Source organism: Melitaea cinxia, chromosome 8 (assembly GCF_905220565.1).
Source record: "Melitaea cinxia chromosome 8, ilMelCinx1.1, whole genome shotgun sequence".
Taxonomy (NCBI): Eukaryota; Metazoa; Arthropoda; class Insecta; order Lepidoptera; family Nymphalidae; genus Melitaea; species Melitaea cinxia.
In genome coordinates, this window is record NC_059401.1 from 14170659 (window position 1) to 14184760 (window position 14102).

Consider the following 14102-nt stretch of genomic DNA (forward strand, 5'->3'; position numbering starts at 1 on the left):
AGTACTTATCAAACAATAAGAATTATATATTAACATTACTTAGTACTTTTAATGCATTTTTAATACTTAGTTTATTTTCTTATTGTTTATAGGTATATATATAGTAAAAGCTTCATAATAAAATAATTGTTAAGGCTTTATTATTCAAATTTTGAAAAAAAAAAGTGTAGTACATGAATCATTATAACTTTAAGATCAAATATTTACGATTTATTATTAACAACTTAAGAACCAAATATATGCAAATGGTTATGGTATAAATCATCTTCGCGTAGAATGGTGCTAAAAATGCTGGCAGCATTTTCTCGTTTAATCGCTATACCTTGGCGATACCGATTCTCTAGTAAAAAGTGCGCCAGCCCTTTTGTCACCAGTGGAGACAATAAGACGAGAAGTTAACTATTGTAAAAAAAAATTAGGTACTGTTATTCCAAAGTCCAAGTGTTTCGACTGAAAACGGCACAAAGATGAAAAGATTTATAATTAGTGATGAATATTTTTGTACCGTAGATATCTTAGCTTCCAGTTTTCTGTTACGTCTGTATCTGTAATTTGAAATTTGATTTTAATATAGATAATTCGTTATAATATAATTTTTTAAAGTTAATATTATTTATTATTATTTATTATAATATAGATTAAATTATACAGCTCTTAATTTATCATAGACAATTAATGTCAAAATAATGACAATAATACCGATCCTTCACATTGACTGATTGAAATCAGAAGAACAATAAAGTTACTTCAGACTTGGCTCCGGCCTTTTGATATATCAGAACGAAACTTACAAATTCAGACTAGGCTGTATGGATTATAGTCCTTTGCCTTTCCCTATTGGGGATAAATTTTAAAACATTGACTGATTGAAGTTTTTGTGATTTGGTGAATTGTAAATCGTATTTGACGATTTTGATGTGTTGGAATTTTTAGTGTACTTTAAATAAATTTGTTTAATGTGATATTACATCGATCATTATTTTTATACGTAAGAAAAAAATATGTCGGGCTTCGACTCTAAATACGATGTAAGTTGCTAATTATATTTCTTTAGGAAAAATATAATTCTGATCTGGCCAACCATACCACTTTTTCTTTTCGTGAATGTAATAATTATAAATATCGTAATAAAATATAGAATATATTTTAAGTTGGACAGAATTACAAATCTGTGCAAATTTTCATTAAAATCGGTCCAGTAGTTTCGAAGATTAGCCCGGACAAACATCGTGATATGTGAGATTTTTATACATACAGAAAGCTTAAATAAATTTTAATTAACATCTTATCAATGTTTCGTTCTTAAGAACTGTGATCAGATTCTGCTTATTCTGGATTTCCATGGTTGTGTTCTCTTTTATGTTTTCTTTTTAATAAATATATATGAATCAAATAAAATCTAATCATTGTCAATCAAAAAGTAAATTTAATTGGACCCGTTTACAATATAAAGGTACAATTAAATAAAGCTTAATAAATTATTTCTGATATCAAATAATATCTACATCGATATCATTTTTAAAAGTTCTAATGATATTTATTAGATGTTTCCGGCGGGCGATGTGGGTTTAGTTGAAGGCGAAATGAATGTACCGACCAGAGGCGTTCCGTCTGGTGACAGTATGGAATTTAACACACTAGATGAACCAATCAAGGAAACGTTCGTAAGTTTACCTAAAATATTCTATCATATCCCATTTACCTTGTTAGAGAGCTTATTTTTGTGTTGTTGACAAATTTTGCATTTTGCATGTTTATATTTGCAGCAGGTAATAAAATTTATTTATTGTGTATGTAGTCTTGAAAGCCTTGAATTGTTACTCTTCACAATCACTATTAAGACCTTTATACAAATGGGTCTTACCGCAGTGATTTGTTTGAGATTTCTGATCACCTATGCCTATGGCATCTCCAACATTGTTGAAACATCAGGATTATCTCAAAATAATAATGTTTTGTATCTTATTTATTGTATCCAATAAAGTTGTTTATTCTTATTACAATTATTCAGCCTGTAATACCCCACTGATGGGCCTCTTTTTCCATGTAGGAGATAAATATCATACAAATAACAAGTCAGTAACACAAATATAACCAGTTTTTAAAAAATGTGAAAAAAATGGAGAAGATTTAAATAAAAATCTTACAATGTACGTTTAACTTTCTCCTATTACTTTCTTACAGTTGTAAAAATATAAATATAAATAAATAGCTAAATGCTTTGCTAATTGTAAAACTATAGAATAGCTCGACCAAAAACTGTTAAAAATGTTTTGTAAAGTCTGTTCAACAAGAAGAGATACCAAATATAAGTAAACAAAGCCCATCATTTTTTCGTAGCGACGACGGAACAAAAAAAATATAGTCTACCTTTTTCTATCTTGTTTGTTTGCTATCTGCTGCACGCCTCTCTGCAAGGTCGAATGATATTTTAACTGGCTTCAAAAACATTAGGATCGCGGACGGCCCTTTTATTTTGTATTATTTATTATTATTTCATTCCGTGTCCTGAAGTGCTTGGGGTGATTTTTATATATTGATAATTATTATTTAAGAAGTATCAAATCTCATACAAATAATTGTATTTAATTAATTATATTAAATTAAGTAATTATCAAAATATAAATATATTATACATTTTAAAAATTTGTGTAAGTAAAAACCCTAGTTGAATGACCATTTGATTGAGGCATTTGGTTTGTTTACGTTTGGTATCTCTTCTCGATGAACAGACTTTAATATAGCTGAACCAATTTACATAATTTTTTTAAGTATTCTAACAAAGTTTTAATAGTTTGTATGATCGTATGGAATGTAAGTTTATGAAAAATGGGCAGAAAATTGAACAGTTTCAGGAAACATTACGTTTAGTTATTTAATTAACCATATTTGATAGTTCATAAGACAGAACAATGTCTGTCGGGTCAGGTAATTAACAATATAATAAAGGTGTATTTATTAATATGACTAATTCCCACTACGTTATTGTTAAAAATTATTTTCAGTTATCTAAACATGTAATCTGGCTTTGCTTATTCGTGTATATCTATCTATATTTATTATCTTTACCCAATGATTGCTGAAATATCAAAATACAACTTACATATTTATGTTTTTACAGTTACGAGATTTGAGAGCTGTCGGAAACAAATTTTACCATGTCCTTATTCCAAGAGAAAAAACTAGTTTATTGAAAGAATGTGAGTTTCTATTTAGTATATTCTTTTTTCTGTACAGTCTGTCAATAGATGTTGTCAATAATTGTTTACCTTGTTAATGACAACATTGTAAACTGCACCACCTACCCTGTCTCGAGATTCTATTAAATTTATCCTTCCTTTAATTGAGTTGTCCGGAAGAAATGGCTAAATAGCCATAAGTCCGCCCATTGTACTTCACAGTCTGCAAATGTTTTTTAAGTGTGTTTTATTGTTTAAAATGTAGTTGTGGTGTACAATAAAGTATAAATAAATAATAAATAAAAAAAAAAACATTGTAATAGATGTAGTGAATATAGTTTTGAATGAATATGAGTTATAAATAAACTGTTTATAGCCTATATATTGTTACTTTTAGAGAAATAGAGCTTTGTTGATTATCTGTTCATACAATTGTAAAAGATTTATTAAAATGTTATTAAATGTCGGCAGTTTAACATTCAATTTCGATTTCAACTAATACAAACTTCTCAAAATCTTCCCTTCTAATTATATTCTTCTAATTTTCTTTGAAGCCTTTTAAAAATAGCATAGACTAGATTTAGATTTGATTGTTATATCCTATGATTATACATCCATCTCAGGTTACAGCCCTGTGTGTTTTTCGTATAACTGTAGATAGACACTTAAAATATTTATAAAAAATGTATAAAATGTCAACACACCTTACAGCTTACAATCTTTTGCATATATAGATTAGAGATATACTTTTGCACAGACAAATTTTTTATTTAGATGTTGAACTTATGTAAAAGTTTATCTTTCACAGGGGATTTATGGGGTCCATTGTTACTGTGCACCTTCATGGCTACAATTCTGCAAGGGTCCACAGAAAGAGCAGATAATTCAAACGACGGTGGTCCCGAGTTTGCAGAGGTGTTTGTACTTGTGTGGATCGGTGCAGCTGTTGTCACTTTAAACTCAAAGTTGCTGGGAGGAAACATGTTTGTATATATTTTTAAGTACTAAAATAGTTGGTGCTTTTTATATCTATGGTCAATTATTGTCTACATATATTTTCTTGATATTTATATCTGCTCCCAAACGCCATCTTTTGGGAGTCTGTGGACAAACATCTGTGCACAGCGCCCTTTCTGTTTTTCGGTTCGGTTTAATGTACAAGTTATAGACAGGTCATAAATAAAATATATTCGAAAAACCAGCATTAGTAAATTTAATATCCACTACATCGTAAAAATATTATTTTTGCGCACTTGTTAGTTTGGGTTTAAGCTTTGTCAGTTAGACAATAATTACGCCAATGTTATGTGGAATGGTGAAGATATAATTGTGTTTACTCGCAAACCATAATAGACAAAAAATTAGTCAAGTAAATACACGCTATCAAAGATTACTCAAAAAGTAGTCATGGACCACCATATTCACTGAATTAGTTTTACATAATAGTAGATGTGGCCACGTAACGTCCTTTGATCGATATTCACTAAATTAGTTTTACCTAATTACAGACACGCATACAGCAGTACGGATACAGACAGTACGCGCCGTCTCATAATTACGCGTTATCAAAGATTACTCAAAAAGAATTAATTTCATTCATTATATTTAAATGGGACCACATGACAAGTATTAGCTTTTGGTTTATAAAAGAAACATAAAAATCGGTGCACGCAGTAAAAAGTTACGAGGTGTAATACAAAAAACAGCCAAGTAAATACGCATTAACAAAGATTACTGAAAACTGCCAGATTTCGATCATATAACTTACATTACAAGTATTAGCTTTCGATTAAAGTAAGAATCATTAAAATCGTTAAACCCAGTAAAAAGTTGTACGGTTTAATATAAACGTAGGACGACGAAATTTAGTCAAGTAAGTACGAATTATTAGATATAACTCGAAAAGTTTTTGTCAGATCTCAATTAAATTTAAATGGGACCAAATGACACGCAACACCTTTCGATGAAAAAAAATCATTGAAATCGGTCCAGTTCAAATTTCTGAAGTACATACATTAAAAAAATACGACCTTTTGGAAGTCGGTTAAAAATAAAGATGGTTCGGTACGATCGAGAATCCAACAATAATTTGAATAAATAAAATGAATTTTAGATAGGTTTTGAAATGAATGTACCTATTGTTAAGCCATAATCATGTTTAATTCTTGTGTTCGAATATAAATTCTAATGAATACAAACTGTACATACTAAATTTAATACAAACCGTTTTGTAACAACACTCCAATAGAATAAAAAATCAAATATGTAAAGTACTAGACTAAATTTAAAAAAAAAATGTTTTGTTGTTACTGTGCCAAAATAAAATGTTTTTCTTTTTCAGATCATTCTTTCAGTCAGTATGCGTGTTGGGTTACTGTCTGTTCCCAATAGCGTTGTCACTTATCATATGTAGAGTGATTCTGTTTACTACGCAAAATACCTTCTTGTTTTTCCTGCGTCTCGTCATTTCTATGATCGGATTTGCGTGGGCGACGTTTGGTAAGAAAAAAATTCCTTTTTTTTAAATAAACAAAAATTTTAATGAAACGAAAGCCTAAAATAACTTGCAACGCCTAAATGAGTTTTAATTTAAAAAAAAAGGAAAGAAAAGAAATCTCTCATCGAAGCATTTTTGGAGTTACAAGATTTTTGTAATGATTTTTTATAGCCTTAGAAATAATGAATTTTTTTAACCTTAGACTTTAAACAGACTAATCATCTTTTGTGTAAATTACTGAGCGCCTCACTGTCGATACTATATACTAGAAATTTAAATAAAAAAAATTGTTGACAAACTGAAATATACTGACATACTATCTGTGGGATTTTTCATCTAAATTGTTTTTTATTTCAGCGGCTACGAAATTCCTCGGCGATAGTCAACCGGAAGGCAAGAAGGGTCTCGCAGTATTTCCTATATGCTTGTTCTATTTCATCTTATCATGGCTTGTCGTATCGCACAGCAATGTTTAGGAGAATAAGCTATTCTGTATTTATTTATTGTGATACGAATTTTATATTATATGTGAATAAATGTTAGTTAAGTATTTCATCATTACATCATTACAGCCTATACAGTCCACTGCTGGACATAGGCCTCCACAAGTTTACGTCAAAAATAACGTGAACTCATGTGTTTTGCCCATAGTCACCACGCTGGGCAGGCGGGTTGGTGACCGCAGTACTGGCTTTGTCGCACCAAAGACGCTGCTGCCCGTCTTCGGCCTGTGTATTTCAAAGCCAGCAGTTGGATGGTTATCCCGCCATCGGTCGGCTAAGTAAGTTAAGTATTTATGATTAAGATTTTTAAACGCTACACTACTGATGTATTTGTTAAATTAATTGCATTTAAAATCTATATTTGTCTCTTGTAAGTTGTGGTAAAATGTACGTAGAGTTATGACTAACTGATCAATCTAAATGACACGTTTAATCGATGATATTTTATCATGCCACGTTTGACGATTCAAGATGTCAATTTTATATGTCGAAATCACTTGGTGTTAGTTTGAAACACACCCAAAGTCTCATGCATTAAAACATTCCATTACAAAGGTACATACATAATGTCATTTATATTATAATTATATCAACGACTTTTGTACATACTTATACTTATGAATAATAATAAAAAAAACTATTTTCCGGTTGTTGTAAACTTTTATTTCATACATCAAAAACATAAATGTACTTATCTAAAAATACAAAAGTTGTGGAAATTCGAGGTTCTTCAGTACGAGTTACAGACCGTATGTCACTGCGAAATAACTTGGTTATTAATATTATGATGTTGGTTACATGAAAAGTTTAATATATATAAAAGTTTAATTTAATTTTACAAAAATTTCAAGATCGATTAAATAGTTTCTTCGTTTTTCTTTGTTACAATTAACAACATAACTAGGAATAATTTCGTAAAACTAATTGAGTGTTTTATAAACACTTAAAATTAAATTTTAATAAACCTTGTGCATCAAATACATGTAAGGTGCTTTTAAAATTAGTGACGATAAATATTTAAATAAATTAATTTCATGAATTGTCTCTATAACTAATTTTTATTACCATCGAGTGTTGCTATCATGGAATGCATAATTTACAGTATTAATACTATTAAATAGTATTTAATTACTACATTTCTTGCAGTTCTCTTCGATCGGTTACTTTTAGTAATGGTTTCGTTTTAAAATTGTCCAAAAATTGTATATTACGTTTGATTGAGTAAACATTGAATATAAAGTTACATATAAAAATATTCCTCAAATGATACGTGTTTTCCATTGTTTCTATAAAAAGCAGAATCCAGCAGTAGTTGCGCGAAAATGATTTTGTGCTTCTTGATAAAATATATATACTTCTTGAACTATGTGCTATGGTAAATTTGATATTTATTGTAAATTTCTTAACATCAATAAATTTTACAATTAAAACACGTTTCAGTTAGTTAAAACGAGTAGTTTTCAAAACTACATTTATTGCAATTGATTCAAAACGGCTTGCGTCTTACGTCGATACTTAGGATTTCGTTACTATTCTAGTAGGAATTGTACTTTACTATAAATTAAAAAAAAAAAAAACAGGAGTATAAATTATTTGGCATAATTTTGATATCTTTGTCTACATGAAGTCTTAAATAAAAAATATCACTATACAATCACAACGATAGGTCAACAGTTGCTACTACAGCATGCATCTAACAAACTAAACGCGCCCAATGGATTACGTAAAGCCTATGATGATTAATAAGATAATTTTTCTTTTTCTAATAAAGCTAAGAAATGAATATAGCTAATAGGTACTTTTAAACGTATTATTTAGAAAGACCTAAACCTAAAGTGTTCCTACACAAACATTTCTTTAGAAAAAAAAAACCAACCGAATTGAAAACCTCCTTTTTGAAATCTGTTAAAAATCGAAATTAAAGATTTTTCAACGAAAGATTTCTTTAAAGATCTAAGTTTTCCATTAAAAAATAAATACTTTTTTCTTTATATGTTTGTGGTGAGCATTAAGCAATTGCAACATAAATTTGAAGCGATTAACTCGATTCAGACCCGCTCGAGACCACCTCGGGTGTTCGGGGGGGTGTTTGTCTCGGTGACCTCGAGGGCAACTGATAGGACATATGCGTTTGAATCGTGTCGCGAGCTAGTTTCGCATTCTTGTAAGTGAGCGAGTTTGCCCTCGGTTTACGACGGGAGAAATGCCTTTCTATCCATTTCAGCATCGCCAGTACCGAATCCGTGGACGACAGACGACGTTCAGCCGACGTTTTGGTTATATTTGAAGATGCGATGCGGAACGTTGCCGCCATACCTTTTAATGCCTGAAGAAAATAATATAATTATTGTTGTTGCTGACGTTAACTAGTTAAGATATCGTGAGTCGAGTTTCTCGATTAAAATACAAATGTATAGACAATTACTCTAGCAGATTCAGTTAAATATTTGGTCGTTAATCGTACCATTATCTTAGTTAAATTTATATAAATAATCTAATATAATATTTACCAGCATAGCGTCTTCATCAGTGACGTCATCGCCAGCGTAAATAATCCTTATGCGTTCGCTCCAGTCTAATCCGAAAGCCGTTCTTAGAATGTATATTGAAGCACGACCTGCAATTAAAAGTAACTTAATAAGTTCATGTTAGTTTCGTTTACTGTTCTTTTTGATAATCTGTACAAGTTTAGATGTAATGAGTAATGACAACTGACACAGTTTTTTATAGGTATAAAAACTGTTAGTTTGTTCTAAAAATTGTTCAATATAATTAAAAAAAAAAATCTGGTGCTGGTGTGGTGGTTTTTGTCTATAATTTTTGCTGATAGCATTCTTAGCACCATTCCACGTAGACATTTTGCGCCGCGTCGTGTCCGCCAGCTCGCGATATACAGTAGGAACATATATACATATATATACACATATATATATATATATATATATATATACAGTAGGGGAAGGACGTGCGGGCGCACCCTTGTTCCACTGCACGGGCGGGCGCGCCTCGATGGCGCAGTGCGCGGGCGCGGGCGTGAAGCCGGCCGCGGCGATGAGGCGCCGCGCCGTGTCCGCCAGCTCGCGCCGCTTGCCCACCGGCGTCTCGCGGAAGTGGAACGTCAGCAGCGCGCCCTTGTTCTCCACCCACGCGCCGTCCCGACACACCTGCGCGGTCGATTGTTCATTAGTGTCGTTTGTTAGACAGATTACTTACGAGATATAGAGTTTATAAACTTTGTGACAAAAAATTAAAGTAATTTAAAAAAAAAAAAAAACGTGTCTCTGCTCCGACCCGATTGGAGTTACTGTTATATTCGAAAATTAAAAGTTCGTATCCGTACAGTAAATGCTGATATACTATTATATTAATAGCTATAAGTGCACAACAACAACACACTATTTTAGTTTATATATTTTGCGCGCGACTTATGTCGAAAGAAAAAATCGTTTTTATACTTGTAAGATGTACAATAATCCTAATTTGTAACAAACGCTTATATGCAATTTAAGTTATTCGTTATCTGTAGTAGTATCGTATATACTTAGTATATCACCTGTTCCTGTAAAGATTTAAGTAGTTCGACCACTTTATCTTGCAATTCTAATGGCATGGGATGAACGAATTTGCTACCATCCGGATGTAAGATTTCCAGGCCGTGGTTTCCGGCGTATGTGATACCTTCAATCCCGACCTGCAAATTTAAGTATAATATATTTTTTGTAAGGTCACAATAATTTGGAAGTTACTTTATAAAATAGGTAGTTTAATATTATTTACAAGATAAAATTTACAATTAAAGATTAATATATTTTTTTTAAATCTTGTAACATACATGTATCATCTGGCATCGAGGACTATCGATTTGAGGAAAAAAACTCTATTTGCAAGGATTTGATTAAAATATATTCAGTGTCCAATAATATCTATTATAAATAAGTACTTTTATTTATACATTTTTTTACAAATATATAAAAAAGTATTCTGATACGCTACGATAAAAATATTTTTGTTTTGCTTGAAGAAAACTATTATTATCAACAAAGAGTTGAATTGATAAGAAATTATTGCGAACCGACCTAAGGCCACTGTCGTTATGATTATCTCAATGCACTTTAATTTTATGAATTAATAGAAACGTGAATATGATCTATGCACTTGTTTGTCATGTTTTAATTAGAATCTTATAACTGAATAAGTGAATAAAATATGGTTTTATGTTCCGATAAACAAGCCTCAGTATTTAGCAATACTACATATATTAATATCTCATAGATTTAAAATCTTATATATTACTAGCTGACCCCGCAAACGTTGTTTTGCGATATATGTTATGAACCCCCCTTAACCCCCCCCCCCCCTTAAAACTTAGGGGGGTATAAAATAGATGTTGGCCGATTCTCAGACCTACCCGATATGCACACAATATTTCATAGACATCGATCCAGAATTTTATATACAAGATAACTACATAAGTTTCAATTACTTACAGTAAAATTATTTTTTATCATTGAGACAAATGCTATCTTCTTTGTACCGTTGTCTTTTAAAATGATTCCAAAAATGACCTCAGTAGCATAGACTCACAATGCTTAAAGCTTCAAGCATATATAGATTGTTCGTCTGCCGTACTAACGTGATGAGCCAACAGTTATTCGATCAAATGACGCACTTTTCGCAAATCATTTTACCAGCGACTAATGGCACGTAGAAAAACATTCAAACGGCTTCATTTTCAAGATTTACGAGATTTAACAAGCTAAGCAATCGCTGTACAAAATGTGATCATTTATTTGATTTTAAATGGAAATTCTATTTGTTATATCCATGCCAACTAACAGTCAAAAGGGCTCGTTCTTAAAATTTGATCACAATAGATTTTCACAAGAAATATGTTCGAAATCATCCGCATTTATTATCATATTACGTTATTACTCTTAGAGCTTTATAAGCGGCTTCAAAAAAGGAGGTTTTCAATTGAAATATTTGAAACTGTATTAAAAGGTAAGTCATAACATTCAAAAATAACTCAGCTTCATATTATTGATGTAAATCATTTGCAACATTTAAACGAAGAAATTTAATAATTATATAATTGTGTTTGCTAGCAAACGAAAAAAACCGACTTCAATTTCATCGACAAGTAATACAACGTAGGTAGACGAAAAAATAGTCAAGTAAGTATACGCGTTATCAAAGATTACTCCAAAAGTTGTAATCAGATTTCGAAGAAATTTAAATGTAATGTATTTAATTATTTATATATAGTGGACACTATAGGACACAACTGCAACACTATAGGAGTTACGGGTTCGTTCTTTATAGAAAAAATGTCTGTACCTACCATTTTCCTCTATTTCAAGTAATACATTTTTGCACAAACCCAATATATAAAACTTATCATTTTTTTTAAAAGCAAGTAATTGATAATTTCAGAAATTCTATGTAGGCCACTAATTATCTATTAAAACAAAAGTTATCTTTAGTATGAACAGTTAAAGTGTTACAGAGCATATAATAACTAAAAATCTGGAACTACAACTATCTAAAAATATAATAATATTATATTATACATTTTAAATATTTGTTGATAAGCATAATTAGTGTTTATAATTGAATTATAATCTACTAGTGTTGTATTTTTTCGCCGATTTCTCTGCATACAGTCCCAAGCCGTACAGCAATTTGTTTTTTTTTTTTTTTTTTTTTTTTTTTTTTTAGTTATCGTTTATAAAAGTAGTAATACACGAAATATAAAGAAAAAATAGCAACAAAAAACCACTAAGGTTTTAACCTGTGCTATCTTAGTCTAATTATACACATTCATTATTTATAACGGTTACAGCCAATGTTCAAATTCTTTTAATAAGAAAATAAGAAAACAATTTGTAATATTATAAATAAATACAATAAAATACAATTTAAGTAAGTAAATGTTTAGTTCAAAATATTTAAGTAATGTTGTTTTAATTTATTTTTGATATTTCTATTTGAAATACTATATTATATTATATTATTTTAATACTATATTTCCCTGCCTCTGTCGGGGTGTAATCCTCTACACACTTATATGTATCTACTAGCTGTGCCTAGGACTTCGTCCGCGTGGAATTTAACAAAAAATCTATTGTTCAGTTAGCAGAGTTATAAAATAAATACATTTCTTAAATAAAAGTAGCCTAAGTTATTGCATCAGCTATCTGCCAGTGAAAGTCCCGTCTAAATCGATTTAGCGGTTTTGAAAATTAGCCGGAACAGACAGACAGACAGACAAGAATTGTGAAAATGTTATTTTGGTATATGTACCGTGTATACATCTATATGCATTTAGTAAAGAGCGGTTATTTTATATTACAAACAGACATTCCAATTTTATTTATTTGTATAGATGTATCTATAGATGTAAATTTATTATATGGGTTATATAAGTACCTACATGCTTATTTTATTATATACATCTGCATATTAAACGGGAGAAGTGGCATCCAGTAAAATAATAAATTAATAAATAATGTTCTATATTAATAATAAGAATTCCTAATAATAAAATACATAATTGTTTTTATCGAAATCGCAAATGAACCGGCGTATCACCTGGTGTTAACTGGTAAAGTATAAACAGTATAAAGGAAAATTATATAATTACTAAATATACTGTTAAATGTTATCAGTGGGTTATCACGAGTGTTTTGCGGAACGTAAGTCTGCCTTCAGTACGACTTGTGCTTAAAGTATTTTCAATTGATTCAAGAGAAACAGTAGCAAACTACATTCAGACAAAAAAAAAACTCGTATCGCAATCTTTTTTTTGGCAATAGCCACCAAGCGCGCTGTTATTTCCCTAGTAAGTGATCAGGTCTAATAGGCTAAGAATTGCATTTCTGAAAAGATAAGCATTGGTCTCCGACAGTTCATTAACGACATTTTCATTTGTGCCAATGGAGTTTAAAGAGTAGGTATGTTAATAATGAAAATATCGAAATATTTACTGACTCATTGGTTTTGTCATTTATATACAACTTGTCTCGTTTATATATATTACGACCTCGCGCGGCCTCCTGTTATACAATATAAATTAGGACAGTAAAATGCGTCTTCATAATTTTTTGTCACTTATGTTAGGTCTAATTTGTGATATCAATATTAAAAGTGACAAGCGAGAACGGGGGAACAATTTAACGCACCAATCTTTTCATTCAATCAGTGACATTCGTCATCGATTCTAAGTGTCATTATATAAGTGCCTCAGTAATATTTATAATAAAATTGTTCTGTCAGACTGAATCTTTCCTTCACATCTTTACGATCCTACGTGACATTGGCGAAAATGTTTGAGCTTCCCCGACACGGTTAAAAGCCATTCAAACCAAAAAAATAATTGACTACATATACATATTATATAATGTTAATAAATGCCCGCGCCTGTGTCTGGGTTTATTATTTGTATTTATTTATGTATGATTCTAGCTGTATATATATTTAGCTATATTAGTCGGCAATTGCCTATAAAACAATCACTAAGTTGCTTACCATAGGAACAGACGACCTTGTGTGTATGTTATATTAATTTTCTATTTATTATTAGTAGTGAAGTTTCATTTCAAATAAGTTTTTTGACCTATGACGTTTTATTGACGACTCAAGTTTCGATAAAATAAGGAAAATGATATAACTCTGTGTTTACATAAATAATGTGTGACTAGGAGTAAATACGTTCAAATGTATGCAAATACGTAAGTATTGATATATCCTGTTGGGTCAGAATAATATTGACTGTGATAATGCCATGAGGCAAATTTTACGAGTTCATTGATAGGTAGGTACCAACAATGTTTATCGTATAAATTACTGTTATTAATTTTGCAAACATTTGACGTAATGCATGTTCTCGATTGCCTACTTACGATATCTTGGACGATGACCTAC

The 14102-nt window shown here is 30.6% G+C and overlaps 2 protein-coding genes across 2 annotated transcripts in view; one reads left to right on the plus strand and one right to left on the minus strand.

The window, feature by feature from the left end:
• The first annotated feature begins 861 nt into the window (after positions 1-861).
• Positions 862-6226, plus strand: LOC123655881 (protein YIPF6). Its single transcript, XM_045591627.1, has 6 exons — positions 862-1028; positions 1545-1664; positions 3122-3200; positions 3988-4162; positions 5521-5678; positions 6034-6226. Exons 1-6 carry the CDS (start codon positions 1002-1004, stop codon positions 6150-6152), a joined length of 678 nt encoding a protein of 225 aa, XP_045447583.1. The 5' UTR covers positions 862-1001; the 3' UTR covers positions 6153-6226.
• Positions 6227-6819: 593 nt separating this feature from the next.
• Positions 6820-14102, minus strand: part of LOC123655880 (alpha,alpha-trehalose-phosphate synthase [UDP-forming]) — a 34437-nt gene continuing 27154 nt past the window's right edge. The window contains exons 8-11 of the mRNA XM_045591626.1: positions 9733-9870; positions 9157-9343; positions 8690-8796; positions 6820-8505 (exon numbers count right to left, since the gene is read on the minus strand). Coding sequence (XP_045447582.1) covers positions 8218-8505; positions 8690-8796; positions 9157-9343; positions 9733-9870 — 720 coding nt within the window. The 3' untranslated portion in view covers positions 6820-8217. The remainder of the gene's footprint in view (positions 8506-8689; positions 8797-9156; positions 9344-9732; positions 9871-14102) is intronic.